Genomic DNA, 23,662 nt, shown 5'->3' on the forward strand with positions numbered 1-23,662 from the left:
CTGTGAGTTTATTCCTAAGGACAACAATCACGTTTCTACCTGTTGCATGTTGCTTTGGGAAGCATGAATACATACAGCGGTTCTCCCTCTGGATCCATGGCCAGTGTGCTTGCAGCAAGTGAGCATCACTTCCCAGTCCAGTACTTTTGTTCTACATGATAAGGAACATAGGCAAAGGAGTTGTCCAGATGTCCACAGTGTGAAATTTTTCTGGCATCCATTCACGTAGCAATTAGTATTGATTCCACAAATATTTATTGACCGCCTACTAGGAGCAAGGCTTGGAGCGAGGCTCCATGGGTGATCAAAGCAATAGTCTAGTGAGAAGGCTAAGAATTTTTCCCACAATACCCAGCAGAAGACATCGACCAAACACATCTGCTGTAGTCTTGCTACCTAAATGAAGAGAAAAAGATTGCACGATTTCACTTTCCTTTGCTTGGTCACTAATATCTTCACCTACAGTCTTAGCTCTAAGTTACAAACCTGCATCTGCAACTTGAGAAGTTCCCTGCTATTGCTCTTCCTAGTCAGTCATGGATGGCCTGGCTCAACTTATAAAATATTTTAAATTGAATGTCTGAGTTTCAGAGACCTATCCCTGTGACACTCTGATGAACAAATCAGCTGGGAACAAAATTCCTTTTAGCAGAAGGAGCCTGGAAGAGAAACAGTTGAGTTCTGATGGTGTGCAGAGTTCACATGAGACGAGGTGGGGAAGGCACCTGCATTTGTGCTCCTGCCCCACACGTCTGCTCTAGAGATGTTTCTGACAAAAAAATTCATAAATTTCTTGGCTGTACAAACCTTAGTATAACATATATGACATCTATGATGATGTATTTATTAGTAATTTCTCTACTATCTGTGGTCTCATCTGGGGCAGAACCCAAATCTTATTCTTTATTAAATCCAGCAAGTACCTGGCTCACATTAGGCAGTTAAAAATATTGATTAAATATCATTACCCCATCCTCACAATCTAATCCTCACCGTAGTCTTGGTCCTTTCTCTTAGAACAGTTTCCCTTCTCTCCAATCCCATACTCCTCCCCTACACCTATCCTACCCCCAGCTCCCACTCTCCCTACAGCTAGAAAACTTCTGTACATCCTTCAGGTCTGAACTACCTCTGGAATCCTTTTCTCACCCTGCGTAGCCTCCAGAATAAATTGCCTGCCCTTTCTAGGAGCTCCCAGGCCATTCTCTAATATCTCTATCACAGCGTTTAGCACACTGTGTTGATTGTTGTCTGTCTACTCATACCAAGAGAAACCCCATGAGTGAAGAGGCCATGTCTGGTTTACTACTGAGCGCCCAGCACATAGTGGTCGTTCCATAATATTTATTGAATAAATAAATGAATTGATATATTTGTTAGAATGCATCCTCTCCATTAATTAGATGAAGCATATTACTAATTTAACATATATATTATAGAAAATTAATGAAATTTTCACCATTCTTCTTACACCTACTAGTCTTAACTCTATGCTACCTGAAAACAGCTCCCAAGAAAATTCACTCCTCCATCCAGCCAGTCACTAGACATTCACACAAGGACATGTTCTGAACACAGGCATTTAACCCTAAATTATATCAAAATGAAAATGCATAAATATCATATTTAGGTCAAAGCTTGAGACTTCATAATAAAGCAAATGATAGAGAGGAAATTCTAGTGGCTGAAGCACTTCCTTTCTAAGGGGTGGGGATGCTCATAAGAACTCATGTGTATTTAACAGACAAGGAGGGATTCCCATCAGGAAGGCTGCACATGGTTGTGCAAGTTGGTTCTGTAACAACCCTGAAGAATACTTCTTGCATAAACTAAGCCATGAGTAGCACTCCCTGGAGGGGTATCACAAAGCTGTTGTGGTAAAGCTCTAGTCTTGAAGAGTGACTATGGGAAAATCCACACTGTTTATGGCAGGCAGGAGGTAATTGATTCTCTCCCCTTCTGGGGAGAATGGGAGATGGAAAAAAAAGTTAATTATCAGCCATTCTTTTCCATCATCTTTGTAACAACTCCCTTCCTTTAACAACTGGAGAAAACCACGCAGGTGCAGCACACAGAGGACGCACTAATTACATTTGTGTTGGCTGATGGATGTACCACACAATACACATTTAGAGAGCAACGCAGAGAATGATACAATGGTAGCCGAAGTTCTCAACTTACACTGACACAATAGTCCTTCTTTTCCCCTTCTCTCATACTCCATTTAACAATGTTCAGAAAGTATAGTTCAAGAAACCATTTCAATTAAAATTTTAGTAGGTAGATTATGTAACTTAATCATGAGTTGGAAAAATTCGTATTCTAAGGAAATATCATATGAAAACTTATTTTTAAGGACCAATTAATAATAACCCCCTGAATATTTTAATCTATTTTCACATTTTATTTGACCCTGGTGCATAACAGGTATCCAATAAATAAAAAGGTGAGGAAGGATATTCCATCTTTCATCCTTTAAAAATATGATGAGTTTGTGTTTCTTGGCAACGTTCAAAATAATTGAATGGAGAAAGTCGTTGGAATTTTTGCATCAATATAGTTTTTCTGGATCTTAATAATTATGATCATTAAGGTATCTTCTTGTAATACATCTTTTTTATTTTGTCCTATCTGTTCTGTTCATGCCCTATTTTGTAAACATTTTCAAAATTCAGCTTCTAACACCAGCTACTTTGAGAACTTAAAACTTCTTGCTGCAACATTAAAGAAAGAAGGTACTTTCTGAAAAATAACTATACTATTTGAGGTACTAACCATCTAGGAAAAATTTCAATCCAAAATTACAAAAAGTCAACAATTTTTTAGAATTGTTTTTTGTTGTTGTGTCTCATGTTTTGAATTGACCTTTTTCAAATGTCTTTACCACAACTTTTTGTCAGCTGAAAACATCTTGTGCAAGTTGGTGATCTACAGTCTATCAAAACTGTGTTTTCTCTTGAAATTCTGGGAAGACAGAAACCACAACAAAGTAGTCTTTCAGTCTTCCCAAATATCCCCATAAGAATAGACAGAGAAACTAGGACTAAAAAACCAAAACCTCACTGACAATATCTATAGCAAAACCAGATGACAAGGCATCTCCATGAAGCTAAAATATGAGTGAATGAGGACAAACTAATGACAGTTTGCAAGAGCCACATGGTATTAGCATTTATGTAAGAAGAAGCAAAGGAAGCAAAAGAGCATGTGATGGAACTAAGAATAGGAGAACACTCAAATCTCTAAAATCTCCAAATCTTTGGGAGCAGGATGGGCCAGTATAAGAAGAAAGCTGAGGGCTTTTTGGTATGCAAATTTTCGAGAAGTGCGAGGGCTACACCCACAGTAAGGTTTGAAGAGACTAATGCGGTCAAGGCCCTGTGAACTCATGAAATTAATATCTAAAGCCTCTTTGGGGGGAAAAAAAAACCTGTGTTTAGGAGAAACTTCTGGAAAGAGACTTTAGTAATCAGAGTAGAGATGGTAGAGGAAAGGGAATGATGTTCCAGATAGAGAAGAGATCTCAGAAAGTATGAGGTCCAATTTTTGAATGCTTCATGAAAGTAACCAGAAAGTCGAGAGCCATGAAACTAGAATAGATATTCTGACCTATCACTCTGTCAAAAGGTTAAGAAAACAAATTTAACTTAAAAATAAACAGCAGAGATGTGGCTCAGTTAATTACAATACAAAATGATTATAAGAGGACAGAAAATAAGGAGAAGAATAGGGTCCCCTTAGACAGTGAAAGCATGTCGGGAGGATATGCCCACAAAATAGATGAAATTATAACTTAATATTGCAAAATAAACTAAAATTAAGAAAATCATAGTAAGAAGAACAATGTAAATCAAAAGTAGAAAAACTTTAAAGTATGCTTGTTTTACAATATTAGTTTCAGGTGTACAACATAGTGATTAAATATTTTTGTAGATTATACTCCACTTAAAGTTATTACAAAGCAATGGCTATATTTACCTGTGCTGTTCAATATATCCTTGTTGCTTATCTGTTTTATACATAGTAGTTTGTGTTTTAATCCTTTACCCTTATTGTGCCCCTCCCTTCTCCCCTCTCCCCACTGGTAACAACTTGTTTGTTCTCTTTGTGAATCTGTTTCTGTTTTGTTATATACATGAGTTTTATTTTTTAGATTTCACATATAAGTGATAGCTTAGAATATTTGTCTTTCTCTGTCTGACTTATTTCACAAAGCATAATTCTCTCTAGGTCCATTCACATTGTTGCAAATGGCAGAATTTCATTCATTTTTTTTTAAATTGTTACAAATATTTATTAAAAAGTGCAATTCAAAGTTTAGGCAAGTACATCATTGCAAACCACACACACACAAAGGGAAAACAAAAGCCCAACACAAACAAAAAAACAAGATACAAACATAACAAGAAAAAAAAGTTAGCGTGCTAAGGAATGGACCCCAAGAGATAAGGAGACAGAAGTCCAAGCTAGAACTCTACCCAGATGTTGCTGTGCTTCCCAAGTGCAAAAGAAGATGGTGAGGAGAGACCTGCAGCCTCTACCACTAAGTGCTGGCTCTGGGTTCAGCTGCTACTTCAATATTAGGTTTTCATCAGGGAGGTTATAAAAGTATCCTATATACATGTGTACACTGGAGGCATTTTAAAAGTCATCAGAAGCTTGAAGTGTATAGTGTCTCAGCAGTTTCAGCTACTAAAGCCCAATTAAAGCATCTGTCATTTAAATTTGGATTGGCTCAGTTATTTGAATGGATGATAAAATCGAATTGTGAATGAAAATGGGTGAATAATTTTCCATTATGTATATATACCTCATCTTTATCCATTCATCTATTGATGGGCACTTAGGTTGCTTCCATATCTTGGCCATTGTAAATAATTCTGCTGTGAACATTGGGGTGCATGTAACTTTTTGAATTAGTGTTTTTGTTTTCTTTGGATATATACCCAGGAGTGAAATTGCTGGATCATATGGTAGTTCTATTTTCAGTTTTTTGAAGAACTTTTTTACTGTTTTCCAGTATGGTTGCACCAATTTACATTCCCACCAACAGTGCACAAGAGTTCCCTTTTTCCCACATCCTTGACAACACTTGTTATTTGTGGGGTTTTTTTATGATAGCCATTCTGAAAGGTGTGAAGTGATATTTCACTATGATTCTGATTTGCATTTCTCTGATGATCAGTGATGTTAAGCATCTTTATATGTGCCTGTTGGCCATCTGTAGGTCTTCTTTGGGTAAATGTCTATTCTGGTCTTCTGCCCATTTTTTAATCAGCTTGCTTGTTTTTCTGATATTGACTTGTATGAGCTCTTTATATATGTTAGATATTAATTCCTTATTGTTCATATCATTTACAAATATTTTCTCCCATTCAGTAGGTCGTCTTTTCATTTTGTCAGTGGTTTCCTTTGCAATGCAAAAGCTTTTAAATTTAATTAGGTCCCATTTGCTTACTTTTGCTTTTACTTCTTTTGCTCAGGACACAGATCTGATAAAATATTGCTATGATTTATTTCAAAGAGTGTTCTGCTTACAATCCCTTCTAGGAGTTTTATGGTTTCAGGTCTTACACTTATGTCTTTAATCCATTTTGAGTTTACTTTTGTATATGGCGTGAAGAAGTGTTCTAATCTCATTCTTTTACAAGTAGCTGTACAGTTTTCCCAGTACCACTTATTGAAGGAACTGTCTTTTCTCCATTGTATATTCATGCCTCTTTTGTCATATATTAATTGACTATAAGTGTGTAGGTTTATTTCTGGGCTCTCTATTCTGTTCCATTGATCTATGTATCTGTTTTTGTACCAGTTCCATGCTGTTTTGATTACTGTAACTTTGTAATATAGTCTGAAGGCAGGGAGCGTGATACCTCCAGCTTTGTTCTTTTTTCCCAAGATTGCTTTCAAAACTTGGGGTTTTTTATGGTTCCATAGAAATTTTAGGATTATTTATTCTAGTCCTGTGGAAAATGTCATGGGTAGTTTGATAGGGATTGCATTAAATCTGTAGATTGCTTTGGGTAGTATGGAAATTTTAACAATATTAATTCTTCCAATCCAAGAACATGGGATATCTTTTCATTTCTTTGTATCACCTTCAATTTCCTTCAACAGTGTTTTATAGTTTTCAAAGTATAGGTCTTTCACTTCCTTGGTTAAGTTTATTCCTAGGCATTTTATTCTTTTTGACACAATTTTAAACAAGATTGTTTTCTTCCTTTCTCTTTCTGATAGTTCATTATTAGTGTGTTGAAAAGCAATAGATTTCTGTATATTAATCTTGCATCTTGCAACTTGCCTGAATTCATTTATTAGTTCTTATAGTTTTTTTGTAGAGACTTTAGGATTTTCTATATTATAGTATCATGTCATCTGCAGATAGTTACAGTTTTACCTCTTCCCTCCCAATTTGGATGATTTTACTTCTTTTTCTTGTTGGATTTCTGTGGCTAAGACTTCCAATGCTGTGTTAAATAGAAGTGGAGAGCATGGACATCCTTATCTTGTTCCTGATTTTAGAAGAAAGGCTTTTAGCTTTTCACTGTTGAGTATGATGTTAGCTATGGGTTTGTCTTAAATGGCCTTTATTATTTTGAGATATGTTCCTTCTAGACCCAGTTTGATGAAGAGTTTTTATCATGAATGGATGTTGAATTTTGTCAAATGCTTTTTCTGCATCTATTGAGATGATCATGTGATTTTTATCCTTCCTTTTGTTAATGTGGTGCATCACATTGATTGATTTGCAAATATTGAACCATCCCTGCATCCTTGGAATAAATCCCACTTGATCATAGTGTATGATCCTTTTTTATATATTGTTGAATTTGGTTTGCTAATATTTCATTGAGGATTTTTGCATCTATATTCATCAGAGATATTGGCCTATAATTTTCTTTTTTTGTATTGTCTTTGGCGTTTTGGTATCAGGGTAATGGTGGCCTCAGAGAATAAATTTTGGAGTTTTCCCTCCTCTTCAATTTTTTGGAATATTCTGAGAAGGATAGACATTAATTCTCTTTTATATGTTTGCTACAATTCCCCTGTGAAGCTGTCTGCTCCTGGACTTATGTTTGCTGGGAGTTTTTTTTTTTTATTATTACAAATTCAATTTCAATACTACTGATCAGCCTGTTCAGATTGTCTGTTTCTTCCTGATTTAGTCTTGACAGGTTGTATGTTTCTAGAAAATTTTCTGTCTCTTCTAGGTTGTCAAATTTTTTGGCATTTAACTGTTCATGGTATTCTCTTATGATTTTTTTTTTGTATCTCTGTGGTATTTGTTGTTATTTCTCTTCTTTCATTTCTTATTTTGTTTATTTGGGTCCATAAAGTAGAAAACCTCTTATATGTGTGTAATTGCATACCCCAAAGAAGAAAACCAAAACAATGGAAGAAAATAAATATGAAACATTCTAACTCAGGAAAATTCTTGAAATTAAAAAAGGAAAGACTTTAATTTCAAAGAATAATTTCTTGCCCAAATCTGTACAAAAAGAGCAAGTCATTTATTTGGAAAAGAAAAGCAGGTGAGAGAGAGTGAGTGAGGGAATGGGAGAGAGGAGCTACAGGTAAAAAGAGAATAAAAGACATATCAACCAATCAATTGCATGGACCTTATTTGGATATTGATTCAAAAAAACAAACAAACAAATTTTAACATGTTCAAGATAATTAGAAAGTTGAAACACTGCATATTTGATAATATTAAGGAATTGTAATTTATAGATATAGTGGCATTGTAGTTATGATTTCTAAAAGGTCCTTTATTTTTAGATATACCTCCTTAAATATCTATGAATGAAATTATATGATGTCTGATATTTGCTTTAAAATAATAAAGGAGGAGGGGAAGTAATTAATTAGATAGATAAAACAACATTGGCCATGAATTGATAATTGCTGAAGCAGTGTGACAGTTAAATGGGATGGTTCATGGTATATTGTCTACTTAGTATATGTTTAAAATGATTTGCAATGCAAAGTTTAAAAAGAATTTTTTGTCCTCAATAGGATGGAAACTTCAAGCCTAGGCAAAATAAATGTTTCCATTTTCCTAAATAAACCTAAAGACTTCTAGAGTGCCAACTTATGGAAATCTTTCCCCTCATGTCATGGTAGCCTGCTGCAATTGTTTAGATAAATCTTCTTTAACGTTAATTTAACTTCTTTTAACATCTACTCAACTGGATGCATGTGTCTGAGAAGGATTTCATGTTTTTTTTTTTAGGATTGTGGAAAAGGGATATTATAGTGAACGAGATGCTGCAGATGCTGTCAAACAAATCCTGGAGGCAGTTGCTGTAAGTATGAAGTGACAGCAATACTGTAACTCTGGGTAATGTCTTCCTTTTACAGAATCATCATTTAGGAAGTGTATATCTGTGACAAGCCGTAAAATTTACAGAAAAACAGTATGAAATATTTACTAGAAAATGTTGAACAAATTTATATTTTCTATTGATAACTCAAACTCTGAAAGATGCAGTCCTCATATGTAATGCCATAAGTTTGTAAAAATCATTTCCATTCTATTATTATGAATCAGATGAGACTTTGGTGCCTATAGTTGTTCTTTTCTCTCTCTTTCCATTTCTTTATTGTTTTTGTTGTTTGGTAAGGAAGTGGAAAAATGTTCAAGGAGATAAATATAGACCTTAGAGCATAGAGATTATTAATTTTTCTTTCAAGAGAAGAAATGAGTAAATTAGGAGAAAAATTCTGACAATTTTATTTTTTTTAAAGGGAGAAGTATGTTAACATTTTAAACTGGAATAAAGTTTTGTAAGTTAATGATGGAAACATGGACACACATTTACCAAAAAAAAAAAAAAAAATATATATATATATATATATATATATAATTTTGAGAAGTTGGTTTGTATTGAATTAATAAGGAAATATTTGCCTAAATAAAATGGACTCAACTGGTGCAAATCTTCCTATAGATTAGTGGTGTCTAGTATGTCCTGGGACACTTTGGTGATTTATTTATTGAATATAAATCCAGAACAAATTATTCTCTGAACAAACAGGATGGGGCCCAAAGGGACATATTTATTAGGATCAGTTAAAGAGACAAATCTATAAAATATACCCAGAATTAATATATATTCTATTAATCAGAGTCAGTTATATAACTAAAATCATTAGTCAATATCTTGGGGAGCCACAGTGACACAAGTACATGTCCTATGAATTTTACCTACAGCCAAAACAAGAAGGAGGGAAGGAGGAAGGAAGGAAGGAAGGAGGGAGGGAGGGAGAGAGGGAGGGAGGACTCTTGATATCTAACAAGCTTATGTACCAATTGTGGGTGGAAAGAAAAAAAATCCAGTCTTCGCAATCTTTGCATAGGGCTGCTAGAAATAGAAGATCTGTGATCTAACAAAATCCATTATTGAGATATCAACGCCAAGTTCATATGGCTTTATAACCCAGACTTTCCAAATTATTTTTTCCTATAAAGTGTTTTGATCTTTTTGCTATGGTGGGGGATTAAAAGTTTGAATTTGGGGTGGATAAAAGCTGGAGAAGATGCCATGGAATTTTACTTTAAATACACAATGCAGTTCCTGATTATATGAATTTTGAATATCAAATTCATCTTTTCACCACACCTAAAACAACCACTCCATTCCAGATTTTTCATCAGATACACTATATTTACCATCTTGGCTTCCTAAGCTTTCCAACTTGGATCGTTTTTAACTTGTCCATCACCTTCTCTCCTCACATCCACCTTCCCAACTTCAGTTGAATCTCTCTTCAAGTATCCATGAACATAATCCTGCTCCCTATGTCATGCTATGACTATTTCTGGCATGACTTTAAAAGACACTTCTGGTTGCTTCCAATTCCTATCTCTAAATATATGTCTGTATATGTCTATCAGTTCTCCTTTGCAGTCACTGTTTTCATTTTGTCCCTTTTGAGTTCAGTAATGGTAGTTTTATGCCTTTCTTAAATACTCATTTTAAATCTTCTTTTTTCACTACTGTGTTCCATAGATTATCTATTCAAGTAAACTTCTTGGCAGTGGCCCACTATCACTTTCCTCAAATCAGGCAGGCAGCTGATATAGCAGTTAAGAGTACTTTGGGAGTCAAACAGAGCTGGGTTCCGTTTCTAGATGTGAGAGCTTGGGTCTATCACTAAACACCTCTGAGCCTCAGTTTCCGCATGTAAAATAGGCATAACATTCAACCTAACAGGGTTGTGGAAAAGACTAAATGAGATAAGGTATGGAAATAATAGCAATCTACAAAAAAGAGGGAAAAGAGGATAAGCAACTTCAGACTCAGAATATTCATTTGAAGATGTATTACATCTTATAAATCTATATATACATATACACTCCACAGCTGAGTACTAAAATAAAAGACAAATGACAATGGTAGGTGCTCAAAAATATTTGCTGAATAAATAAATGAAAATTTATCGAAATAGTCAGAAATAACCACTATTCTATATTTTGTCTTTCTAGATGATGTCACATTTACTGAAACATTCTTATAATCATTTTTCTACTCAATTCATATGAAACAAAACTATGTAATTTGCTTCCATTCATAAGATTATTTTCCACTCCCTTACTATCATTTAATTCTTTTCCTTTCATTCAAAACTTACCTTCTTCAATATGTTTTTTCTGGTTGCCTCCATCCATTTAGGTCAGCTCTTGACTCTTTTGGCTTATCACAGTGGGCATGCTTCAATTTAGTGATACCTCGGGTGGCTGACTGGGAGAATTCTCATTCAGTGAATGAGAAATGGATGCTTTCAGCATCAGGATTTTCCACCTGTTGGAGTTACATCAATTGAGGGATAAAAGAGCCACTAATAGAGATGGAGATGGAGGTGCTCCACATAGAACACAGGGACTAGAGTTCCTACAACTCTATTTCAGGTCTGCAAAGATGGATTGGTTAGTCTACTGCTAATCTTAAATTTAAAAGAAAAACTGTGTTTTTTACCTACTCATAAAGCTCTACAAAGCTCCAGTTTAGGAAGCAGGTTACCGCATTCAAGTCAAACATTCTTTGAAAGAAGTTTTATAAAAATCAGAGTTTCTCTGATTGCTGCCCCTAAGGGTTAACTTAGAGAAAAAAATTAAAGTAATTTCCCTCAGTGTTTCACAGGTAGAAAGCAAGCAATTTAAAACTTGTGAGAAGGAGCTGACATTTATGAAATAGTTTATTGTCAACTACATGGCTATAGATAACTATAAAAATAAGACAGTTGGGAACTCAAAGTAATCAGTGATATATCTCACATTTCCTCTGAATCACACACTTTTAAGACTGTATCTAGGCTGGTTTTTGAAAGCACAGAAGTATAAAAGTTAAAGATTAAAAATTTCTTGGGAAATATGTCGCAGGCATAATTACACCCCTTAGGCAACAAATCTTGTAATCCTTCTCTTCCTCCCCACTTCATCCCAATTCTTGCCCCAAATATTTCACACTGTCTGACTGTAATCTTGCTCCTTCTGCATTTTAGCTTTAAATAGCATTTTTGAAAGCTTTTAAAATGAATATGAAAGATGTTTCCCCCTTTGCGTTTGAATTCATTCAATTAGTCTTTAAGTGCAGATCTTTAAGCCTTCTTGAGTAGTCTATCTTCCTGAAATGAATTCAAGGTTGTCCCAAGTTAAATGGTCTAGTCAGTCTGGGCATTCAGGAAGGGTCATCATGTCATGTGTCATAAAGCACAAGGCCAAACCTTAAAGCCCTCCTTTTCCATTTACTTGTAGAGATAACCAGGGAATGTTTCATCTCCTCTGGCAGCTCACTATTGCCACCACCTCTAGTTCTTTCCTTATCATTGCTATTCTACTGTTCCTCTGTTTTCAAAAAAATTGCTGTCCTTCTCTTTTCTCCACCCCTAATGCTGCCTCCCCTCTTTTGCTAACCACAGTTCTCTTGGGCATGTATTAATTTCAAAGCCATGAACTTGGAGCCTGGAGAAACTTGTAATATAGAGTATACACTGAATTTAATAAAATAAACGGAAATGGTTGAAAAAATATTAAATATGTTTACTATCCCAATACATAGATTTTTTTGTTCAAATTGTTTTAAATATTATGGTGATGGGCGTGAAAATTTGCAGACAAAAGCATCTAACCCTTTTAGGTTATGGAAAAAAAATATGGTATCTGAACATCAAAGAAAAACAGGAAATGGACATGATTATAAGGATGCAGAAATAGTTGAAGCTCCTTTTGGTAAATTTTTAAAAACCTGTAATCTCCCCTAAAAAAGAACAAATTTAGCCTATTAGAGAATCAATCGATAAAGAACTAACGACTAGACAGTGAAGAACTGGAAAGGCAAAAGGGGAACACTAAGCTAATGTATTGTAGAGGTAGCAGCTTCGAGAAGCAGCCTCCTATTGGACTGGAGAAACCAAGTAAAGAGGTTAAGATTATTAAAATTTAGAAGTTTAAAGGAGGTGCTCTATAGACCTGTGTGAAAGTTCACTGCTTGGCTAGGCGGGTGTCTCTTTTCTGACGTCAGAGGCGTTGCCCATGCAGCGGGCACTCAGACCTTTGAGAACGGTGTTCTGGCCAGCTAGTGCTGGTGTTACTGAAGAGGGACTCTGGGATTGGTTCTGTGAGCACTGGAAAAGTGTAAAGTGGAATTAGCAGCTGCTATTGGAATGATCTGCCACTGCGGGGTTAAAAACTGTTTCAAAGGTACATGGGAAGAACAAGCAGAAAAACAGACTCAGAAAGGAAGCAAGTCCCTTCATCCTCTTCAAGCCTTCTACTCTCTTCCTAGTGCCCTCTAATAGCAGAGCCAAACAGGAAGCCAGCAGAGGAAAAGTGTCACTTGTAACTCAAGTCCCCACTTCATGAAGCGGACTATAGAAGGGCAGATATAAAGTTGAGATACAATAGCTTAATAAATGGTACCGGAAGTTATTTGAAAACAAAAATCAATTCTCAAAATTTCTGTTTCTATTCATAGACTCTTTAAAGTCTTCATAGTCTTTACTAACGTGTGTGAAATGGTTCTAGAGGTCAATGAATTCAAAACAAGTGCAGCAGCGTTAAAAAAAATTACCATCTAGGGACTTCCCTGGTGGCGCAGTGGTTAAGAATCCGCCTGCCAATGCAGGGGACACGGGTTCGAGCCCTGGTCCGGGAAGATTCCACATGCCGCGGAGCAACTAAGCCTGTGCACCACAACTATTGAGCCTGTGCCCTAGAGCCCGCGAGCCACAACTACTGAGCCCGTGTGCCACAGCTACTGAAGTCCCTGCGCCTAGAGCCCGTGCTCCGCAACAAGAGAAGCCACCGCAGTGAGAAGCCTGCGCACCGCAACGGAAAAGTAGCCCCCGCTCGCTGCAACTAGAGAAAGCCCGCTCGCAGCAACGAAGACCCAACGCAGCCAAAAATAAATAAATGTATTTTTAAAAAATTACTATCTATATTTACTACCAAGTACTATGCTTGATAACATTTATAGGTTTAATGGGCAGTATATACGTCATTCAACTTTACATTATTTGACACGTTTAAGCCTTCTTCCACCTGACCTCTTATTCCTGTTGACGGAACCAATCTACTTTTATAAAGATGGAAAAGGCTAAAACTTCTCCCACCCTCCCTTGCAGCTAGGCAAGGGCATATGACCTGATCCTCACCAATGAGTTTTGATGGGCAGTCTGCTTGTGAGTTATTAGAAAAGTTTCCCTTTAATAAAAGGAGAGCCAGGGGAGGAAAGGTCTTTTCTCTTTTTCACTGTCATATTGGAGTCTGCGTATGAAGCTGGGAACTGCTTTTGCTGTCTTGTAATTATGAAGAGAAACATGACAATGTTGAAGAAGGCAGAGGAAAAAGTAGACATCATTGGAATTCTCCTGCTTGATATCTCATAGATTATAATGTTTCTCAAAATTTCTGCCACTTTAAATTGTATATCTTGTTACTTGAAGCAAAAAGATACTGAACTTCTTCTTAAATAAACTTTTGAGTATATACTAATAATGGTTCTGTGTTCAGAGCAAATTGTATAGTTTTCCGTCTATCTAAACATAACATGAAGGGCATACTCCTAGATAAAAAGATTCTGGTCCCTCACATTTCTAAAAACTGAACTTCACTGAACATAAAACACACATCCACATACTGATAAATGAGGATTAAATATGATTTGAAGGGACACTGATGTTTAAGGTCATTAACAATAAGCTTGCTTCTGACACTTGTTCTTTGTTTTTGTGAGTATTGTTCCTACTTGGGTCCACTTATTGTCAGTAAAAAGATTCTTCTGAGGACTTAATTAAGCAATGAAAGACTAAGAAAGAAAATGGGGGGGGTTGTTGTTTAAGTTTGTCGGTTCCTGTGGTATTTACATTTTTTTCTGGGGAGATTTTGTCTCTTGTTACTTCCATTTGAACATTGATCTCTGGAGGGTGGATTTTAATGCAAGGCTCAGGCATTAAAACACTATAATGATAATTTTACCAGTAAAAAGTAGAAGTGGTTATATATTCTTACTAAGAATTGAGAGATTACATTCACCAGAGAAGAAATAACAAATAGTTCTGTTAATGTTATAATTTTTTTATTTATAAACATAGAATAAAATAGATCAATGGCTTAGGCATAGCATAGATATTTTAACAAAAAAAATTTGGAGCAAAAAAAAAATTTACATTCTGAAAATTATAGCTCAATATTAGGAACCTGGAGATCTAAAAATAATGCCTGGGAAGGAGGTTCCTTTCTCATTAAATGTTTCTGTACATCATTATCGACAATGATATCAAAAGTTTATCAAATTCTAAGTGGCCTTCTCTCTTTTGATTCCAGGGAATCACAATAAATTCTAGAGTAAATACCTAGGAATTTTCCAAGTACTATATACAAAATATCATGTTAATTGTTACATTCTAAATGACTTGTTTTTTCTGTAAATGTTGAATGATGTCAGTAATTCAGTTCAGCCATTAGCTGATTCTCTGGTATGTGTCAAAATCTTGGATACAGAGATTAAGAAGTTCATTAGTTTATAGAGCAGATAGATACATAAACACATAGCTGTAAGATGACATATGTGCACCAATTGATGCATTTTGCAACTTCAAAGACATCAGGGAGGGTGAAACCTATTCAAAACATCTAAAATGAAACTGAGTCAGAAAAATCTTGCCAGAGGATGTTATGTCTGTGTTGGGTTTTGAAAGAAAAACTGCTGTTTAGTAGGCAGCCAGTGTGAAAAAAAGGGAATACCAGGAATACTCCTTTTCTCCCACAAATTTTTATAGAACATAATAGACCAAAGATGCAAAGGCATGAACTGCTGGTCTTTGGATATTGCTAGAAAGTAAAGTACACTTGATGAGAACTGGGGTTTGAGCAAGAGGTATGGATCCTGTCCAGAGAGGCTTACATGAAAGAAGTTCCCATGTTTCTGTAGGTGAGGAGACCCTGAGGGACTTTTGCTGCAGGACCATCATCCTTCATGGCAGCATGAAGTCCAAAAGCAGGGCAGCCAGTTAAGAGGTTATGAAAATGTCCAGTCAATAGATGAAAAGCATCTAAAAGGACATGGTTTGTGATTCTATGAATGAAGTATGCTAACAACTAAGCCCAGGATTCCCCTTGGGTCTTCACTGCCAATATTTATGAATGTTACATATGTGAAGACTTAGAGATTATGAGAAATAAACTAGAGTGGGGAACATGCATAGAAGAGGACTTAGAGGATTGATAAGAAATTCTCATCAAACTTTCTCACCTTTATTAACATTACAATACATTCTCTTCTCCTCACCTCTCTGCCCACTTGCTCTCTGAGGCTTTACTCCATTCTCTTCCATACAGTCACACAGTTCCTCTAATGAACTTTTTCTTCAATTCCTATTTCCTTCGCCTACATTTTTTTTTCCTTTTGTACTCTCTTTTGCCTCTCCTCTAGCTGAGAACAAATGATGAATAAAACAGCAGCAAAAAATAACAAACATTTTAAGAGACCAACCAAAGCCTCTAGCCCAGGATGACCATATTCCCTACACACAACATGCACTGTAGGTCCTGAGGAGAGCTACAGAAAGTAAACATGAGACACAGTCCCTGCCTGGAAAGATTTAACAAGAAAAAGAGGGTAAAAAATAACATCTAAGTTATCTTTCTTAGAAGGAAACACCTTGGGATTGAGATGAATGTCTTCACTATTGCAAAAGCCCATTGAAATGTCATGCACATGAGGTTACTGTGTAGATATGACCTGATTCTTACTTGATGTCCTTGCATTACAGTCTTTAGAAGTTCATTTACAGCTGTTCTGTCAGGCTTCAGTTGCTAAAGGAACGAGATTCACAGAATCCTTGACTTTGGAGCAGGAGAATTGGATAACCTCAAGTAAGGGTAGGAAAAATTTTTCTAGTTAACAGGGGCAGTATTAAAAAAAAAAAAAAGCACAAAAAAGGAAACAAAATGTAGTAATAGAGATCTACCCGCAGTTTCCTCATGAGGTCGGGAAAGGCACACATTGTTTCTGTTTCTATAGATGACCTACAAAGATTTAATGTGAATAAAGAAAAAGAAAAAAGATGGGAATTCAAGCTATAAGGGAATATGGTTTTAAGTAAAGTAATAAATTTTAATTACATTTAAAAATGCTTATTCCAAGCAGGTGTGTATCGACCATGAGAGGAAGGATATTATCATATTATCATGATACCTTTTCTATTTTAAACAAACCTTACTCTGATTGGCAATTTGGCCTATTTTCTGTTCCTGTGATACAGTATTGCACATCTATGTATTCTGTTCCTCTGACCCTGAATGCTCTGAAAAGCTAAAATTCAGAAAAAGCTGAGCAAAGAATTCTACCACCCACAATGGGCTCTCTAGGAGGACAGTCTCTTCTTTACGTCAATATAGTTTATGTGTGACAACCTCTACCTATGGGCTGCAAGGGAATGACTCTAAGCTAAAAAGATTCCTTTGACAATGATCCCCTTTTAGGAAAGAATTATCGTGTGGGAAATATCAAAGTATTGTGGCTTGAAGGTGAACAGTGATCCTTTCTTTGTATGTGTGCTTCTCTCCAAGGATGGTGGAGTAACTAAGGTTAGACTCTAACTAACTATTTTTCTGTTGTTTTTCATTGATTATTTATTGGAGCATGGGGATGGGACCATGAAATTTATTTCCTTGCTCTTGGGTAACAGTTGTCTGCCCCAAAACTGAAGTACTCTCTGCCTTGAGGAAATGAAGTCCTATCTTGTATTATAAGGATGAATATGAATCTTCTACTTATGATGTCTTTGACCCATAAAAAGTGAATTTTTATTTTGGGAATGGTTAATTCAGAAGTAGTGTGGAAAAATGAATAATCCTGTGAAAGAGTCAGGTAAATACTTTTTTATTTCTGGGTCAGAAGACGAGCTTTCAGGCAATATTATAATAATACTCTATTAACTTCATTCCTTGAACATGGACTTTTGATTTTAGTATTATTAAATAATTCAAGAACAAGTTCTGCAAAAGTTTTACAAAGTATTTTGCCTGCCTCATAAATGAGAAATATACAATTCAATGAAGATGTCAAATTAACAAATAGGTAGAGGCCTAGGTCATAGCCTATAGATTGCACCATTCATGGAAACAGAAGGTTAACTTGGTTTTCTTGTTTTAGTCACTGTCTTTGGTCCCATCTCAAGTGTGTAGCTCCTGAATAAGGAGTGCTCACAAAAAATCCAGCTTACTCACTTTGGCTAAGATTCAGAGTTTCTCAATGGAAACAACAGGAACACGAGTTTCATTTGGGCAGGGCAGTTCTTTGTAGGTGTTTAGCATCACTGGCTATATTAACCTGTTCAGGCTGCTATAACAGAATACCACAGATTGGGTGGCTTAAAGAAAAAACATTTGTTTCCCACAGTTCCGGAAGTTAAAAGTCCCAGAACAGAATGCCAGCATGGTCAGATTCTTAGTGAGGGCTGTATCCTAGGTTTTAGACTGCAGTCTTCTTGCCGTGTCCTCACAAGGGAGAGAGAGCAAGCTCTGGTCTCTTCATCTTCTTATAAGGGCACTAATCCCATCACGAGGTCTCCACCCTCAAAACTTCATCGAAATCTACTTACTTCAAAAGGCTTCACCTCCAAATACCATCACATTGGGAATTAGGGCTTCAGCATATGAATTCTGGGGGGACATAAACATTCAGTCCATACCACTAACCTCAATACAGTACACTGAATGCCAGTAGGAGGCCAATACATTGCGACTACAAAAAAGAAAAAATTCTTTCACACAGTTTCCAATGCATCTAAGTGCAACTGTCCCCTTAATGTGTCTATTCTCTCCCTCTCTGTCTCTATCTTTCTCTCTCTCGCCCCCTCTCTCTTACTTTCAACCTCTCTCCCTTCCTCCTTCCTTCTCTCCCTTCCTATCTTTATTTTGTAAATTCCAGAGAATCATCACCATCCAAAGATCTAAAGAAATGGAAACACCATTGCAATATATGCAGTGTTGGACACACTAACAATTCTTACTAACTTTTTTGCCTAGTTTAAAGAAAAATTTCAGTAACCACCAGAGGTTTCAAAATGTTTTCTTGACCTAGGACAAGAATACCCTTTCTCATTCCAGTGTTCCACTTTATCTTTCTGCCTTTTGTAAATGTAATTTAAGGCCCCTCTGCAATATCCTCTTTATTTTTGGCTCATGAAAGTAGTGTGAAATAATTCTAATGCATTTTACATGCCATATATTTAATATTAATCTTCTGTGATTTCTGACCTCAGTGTTTCCTCCCAATTATTTGTTTTGCTTGAAGTTTACAGAGCCTGCTCTGGTTATTTTTTTCAAGGAAATATTTCCCTACATATCATCAATCCATAAAATTTTGCTGGAATGTCAGGGCTCTCCCTATTATGTTATAAACAGTTGGTGGATTAAATAGATAACTATCAATACTTATCTGTGCTCTGGACACTTAAAAATAGTCAAAACTCAGATTTTATTAATAGAATGTTCCACGTGTTTTAAAAGATATGTATAAGTTGCATGATTTTAGTGGCAAATGATGACCACCAAGAAAATGAATAGTATATATACATAACTTGGAATGTAGACAAGGAAGGTTCACATTTAACTGTCCCTTGTTTTCTTGATGTCACAGTATATGTTGAACCAAAAGTACAGTAGTCCCCCTTATCTGAGGTTTTGCCTTCCTTAGTTTCAGTTACCCGCAGTCAACCATGGTCCAATAATATTAAGTGGAAAATTCCAGGAATAAACAATTTATAAATTGCACGCCATTCTGAGTAGCGTGATGAAATCTTGCACCGTCTGGCTCCATCCCGCACCTGATATGAATCATCCCTTTGTCTAGCATATCCCACTAGTCATTTAGTTGCCATCTAGGTTATCAGATCGACTGTCACAGTATTGTGTGCTTGTGTTCAGGTAACCCATGTTTTACTTAGTGATGGCCCCCTTTAAAGCACAAGAGTAGTGTTACTGGCAATTCGGATATGCCAAACAGAGCCAAAAAGTGCCTCCTTTAAGTGAAAAGTTCAAAGTTCTTGGGTTAATAAGAAAGAAAAAAAAAATCATGTGCTGAGTTTAGGAAGGTCTACTAAGATCTATGGTAAGAATGAATCTTCTATGCATGAAATTGTGAAGAAGGAAAAAGAAATCTGTGCTAGTTTTGCTGTAACCCCTCAAACTGCAGAAGTTATGGCCACAGTGCATGTTAAATGCTTAAGATGGAAAAGGCATTAAATTTTTACAACAAGATATTTTGAGAGAGATAAAGTGATTAAAGAAACACAATAGAGTTTCTACACACCAAAAAAAAAAAAAAGATATTTTGAGAGAGAGAGACACCACATTCACATATCTTTTATTACAGAATATTGTTATAATTATCCTATTTTATTGTTAGGTATTGTTATTAATCTCTTACTTTGCCTAATTTGTACATTAAATTTTATCATAAATACGTATGTATAGAAAAAGCAGAGTATATATAGGGTTCAGTACTATTTACGGTTTCAGGCATCCGCTGGGAATATTGGAATGTATCCCCTGCAAATAAGAGGCGAGGGGTGCACTGTATAACTTTCAGCTCTAATTTTGATACAGCACACCTGCAAGTTGGAGATTATTACATTGGCATCTCTGTAGTGATCAATTTTCTTCAGACTTATTTTGTGTTATTTAAAAGACTTTCTTTGGATGTTTAGGATCCTTCTTGATTTTTAAGATAAAATCATACATCATATCACACCATTTCCCCCCTTAACCCTCCAGTGTCCCCCCATCACTGTCAGCCTCTATGCATGGCCCTCAAAGTCCTGCCTGGGAAGGCCTTCTGCTGACCTCATGATCCTCTTTCCATGGGCCTTCATTCACGGCATTCCAATGACCTTCTGTTCCTCCAACATGAGAAGCTCCAGCCCAGGGAATTTTGAGCTCTTGTTTGAAACTAGAATATAAATTACCTGGTGTCTTGAACCTCTTTCTACTATGTCCTACACTCAGAATGGTTCATGGTATATATTGGGCATTCCATAAATATTTGTTGGATGACTTGACTGACCAAAGATTGTTTATTGCTTCATTCATTTATTCATTCATGCATTTACTCACCACCTAACCAAACAACTAAAAATATTTATTGAGCATATATTTAGACCCTAACACTATACACTCAATAAGAGAGCACATGGCACGTGTGTGCCAAGAGTTTATATTTATGTTATTTAGTTTACCATTTGCTAACCGCAAAATACCCAGTGTATTCATTTTCTATTTCTGACTAACAAATTACCACAAATTTAGCAACTCAGAACAACTAATTATCTCTCAGATCTGTAGGTCTAAGTCCAGGGGGCTCTACTGGGTTCTCTGCTTAGTGTCTCACAAAGTGGAAACTAAGCTGTTATTTGTCCGGGTAATTATCTGGAAGTTCTAGGGAAGAATCTGCTTCCAAACTCGTTGAGCTTCCAAGCTCCTTCGCCAAATTCACATCCCTGTGGTTGTATGACCAACATCCCCATTCCCTCACTGCTTGTCAGCCAGGGACTGCTTTCAGCTCCTAAAGACTGCCTCATTCCTTGGCACATGCCTCCCTCCAACTTCAAAGCTAAATTGTTTCAAATCCCTGACTTCCTTTTCTGCTGCCAGCCAGAGAAAACTCTCTGCTTTTCAAGGGTACATTTGATTTGATTAAACCTATCTGAATAACCTCCTTATTGTCATGTAAATTAATATAATCCTAGGAGTGCTGCCTCATCTATTAGTAGATTTCACCCACACTCAGAAGGGAGAGCATTTAATATAAGAGCTAATTTCACATAGGGGTCATTCACAGAATTCTGCCTGTTACACCCAGACCAACCTACTCTTACTAATCAAGGTGTGATGCATTCGTTTTCTAACATAATGTATTCGGTCTAATCAACTCAAAATGTGGAGTCTATGGGAAAGTAAATTAGGAATCCAAAGTTCAACATTCAAGGATAAACTTGAATGTCATTGGTTTTCAGGGCTTTCAAAGACTCATTCACTGACAAGTATTTTGGTTTGTTTTTTAATGTGTAGCACTTAATTTGTGTTCTCATGCTCTTCTATTATTCTCTCCTGGTGTTCTTTTTTTTTTTCTTCATATGTTAGGAAATCAATTCTGCTACTTCAGAGTATTAACCACAGCAAGTATTTTCAGAGGTTTTCAAAACTATTTGCCATATCTTAGGAAACAAACTGAAACACAGATCAGTGATCAAAAAGAAGGAACGATGGCATGTGGCTGAGGCTATGTGTGGCATCTTGGCACAAAAAAAAAAAATGCAATATACTTAACATACATTTTTTTTTTATGTTTCTCTCTAACTTATTTTTTTGCTTAACAATATGCCTTGGAAATTTTTTCCATTTATGTATTAGTTTTCTATTGCTGCATCACAAATTACCGCAAACTTGAACACTTAAAATAACACTATATATTATCTTACAATATTGTAGGTCAAAAGTTAGGCATGGCATGACTAGATTCTCACAATTCCAAAATTAAGGCATCCTCAGGGCTGCACTTCTCTCTGGAGGCTCTGGAGGAGAATCCACTTCCAAGCTCATTCAGTTCCTTGGAGGAATTCAGTCCCTTGTAGTTGCCTTGATACTTGGCCTTCTCCATCTTCTCACCTGCAATGGCACATCAAATCCTTCTGATGCTTTGAATCTGTTTCACTGACTCTTCTGCCTTCCTCTTCTGCTTTTAAAGGCTCATACAGTTACATTGGGCCCATCTGGATAATCCAGGATAATCTCTGTATTTTAAGGCAACAGTGATTCATAATCCTAACTACATATGCAAAGTCTCTTTGCCATGTTACACGGCATGTTCACAGTCCCAGAATTGGAGAATGGAGTCTTCTTTGGGACCATAATTCTGTCTACAATATTTTAATACATATGGATCTTTTTCATTCTTTTAGTTGCTATGTGGTTTTTCATACTGTGAGCTCTGTAATTTATTTATCCAGTTCCTACATGGTTATTAAACTTTTTTCCAATTTTAAAAATTATACATAATATAGTAATAAATATCCTTGAGGCATATTATGCACAGGTGAAAATATTTCCTTAAGATACATTCCAAGAGGTGGCTTCTATTAGACAAATATTATATTCATTTTACATTCTTTTATGGATGTGGCTAAATTTCAAGGCTTTACCAATCTGCAATATTGCTAATAGTTTGAATCTTCCTCTTTAACAGCATGTGCATCTGACCAATCCTGATCATTATATTCTTTTTTCTATTCTTTGCTCTGTTTTTCAGTGATTTTTTTGTGTTTTTATGTGCTTTTCTGTTGGTATGTAGGAGCTCTCTATATATTCAAATATTAATCTTGGTCATATATGTATAATCTTATATATATCTTTATGTGTAATCCATATCATATAGACAGATGGATAGTAGAGTAAATATTTTCTCCTAGTTTTGCTTTATTTATGTTGTCTTGCATAATTTTATCATAGGGGATCAAATTTGTAAGGTTTTTTTTCATCAGTTCTAAGACTTTATATTTTTTATATCTTTCTTAGGAAGTCCTATCATGTTTTCTCTCCCTCTCTTTCTTTCTCTCTCTCTATATATACTTAAAATCTCATGTAATTACTCTTAAAATACTTTTGCAGTCATTTTGTTTTGTTCTTGTCCTTTTCGTAGTTTTCTTAGCTCTTTAACCCACACTTACTATTGATACGTCTTTGTTAGTTTAATCCACATTTGTTTGTTTGATAACTCTTTACATGGAAATATTATTATTGTTTGTTATTTTAGTGAACTTGTGTGTGCATTTATATTTTTAGTTCTCTGGTGATACCTTTTATAACTTTAAACAATATCCTTCAACCTCTATTTTTTTTTTTTTTTTAATTTATTTATTTATTATTTTTATGGGTGTGTTGGGTCTTCGTTTCTGTGCAAGGGCTTTCTCTAGTTGCGGCAAGCGGGGGCCACTCTTCATCGCGGTGCGCAGGCCTCTCATTATCGCGGCCTCTCTTGTTGCGGAGCACAGGCTCCAGACGCGCAGGCTCAGTAATTGTGGCTCACGGGCCTAGTTGCTCCGCGGCATATGGGATCTTCCCAGACCGGGGCTCGAACCCGTGTCCCCTGCATTGGCA

General features: G+C 36.0%; 1 protein-coding gene across 1 annotated transcript in view; it reads left to right on the plus strand.

Moving 5' to 3' along the window:
* Positions 1-23,662, plus strand: part of CAMK4 (calcium/calmodulin dependent protein kinase IV) — a 213,599-nt gene that overhangs the window by 147,966 nt on the left and 41,971 nt on the right. The window contains exon 5 of the mRNA XM_068534083.1: positions 8,234-8,306. Coding sequence (XP_068390184.1) covers positions 8,234-8,306 — 73 coding nt within the window. The remainder of the gene's footprint in view (positions 1-8,233; positions 8,307-23,662) is intronic.

This window comes from Eschrichtius robustus, chromosome 2 (assembly GCF_028021215.1).
Source record: "Eschrichtius robustus isolate mEscRob2 chromosome 2, mEscRob2.pri, whole genome shotgun sequence".
Taxonomy (NCBI): domain Eukaryota; kingdom Metazoa; phylum Chordata; class Mammalia; order Artiodactyla; family Eschrichtiidae; genus Eschrichtius; species Eschrichtius robustus.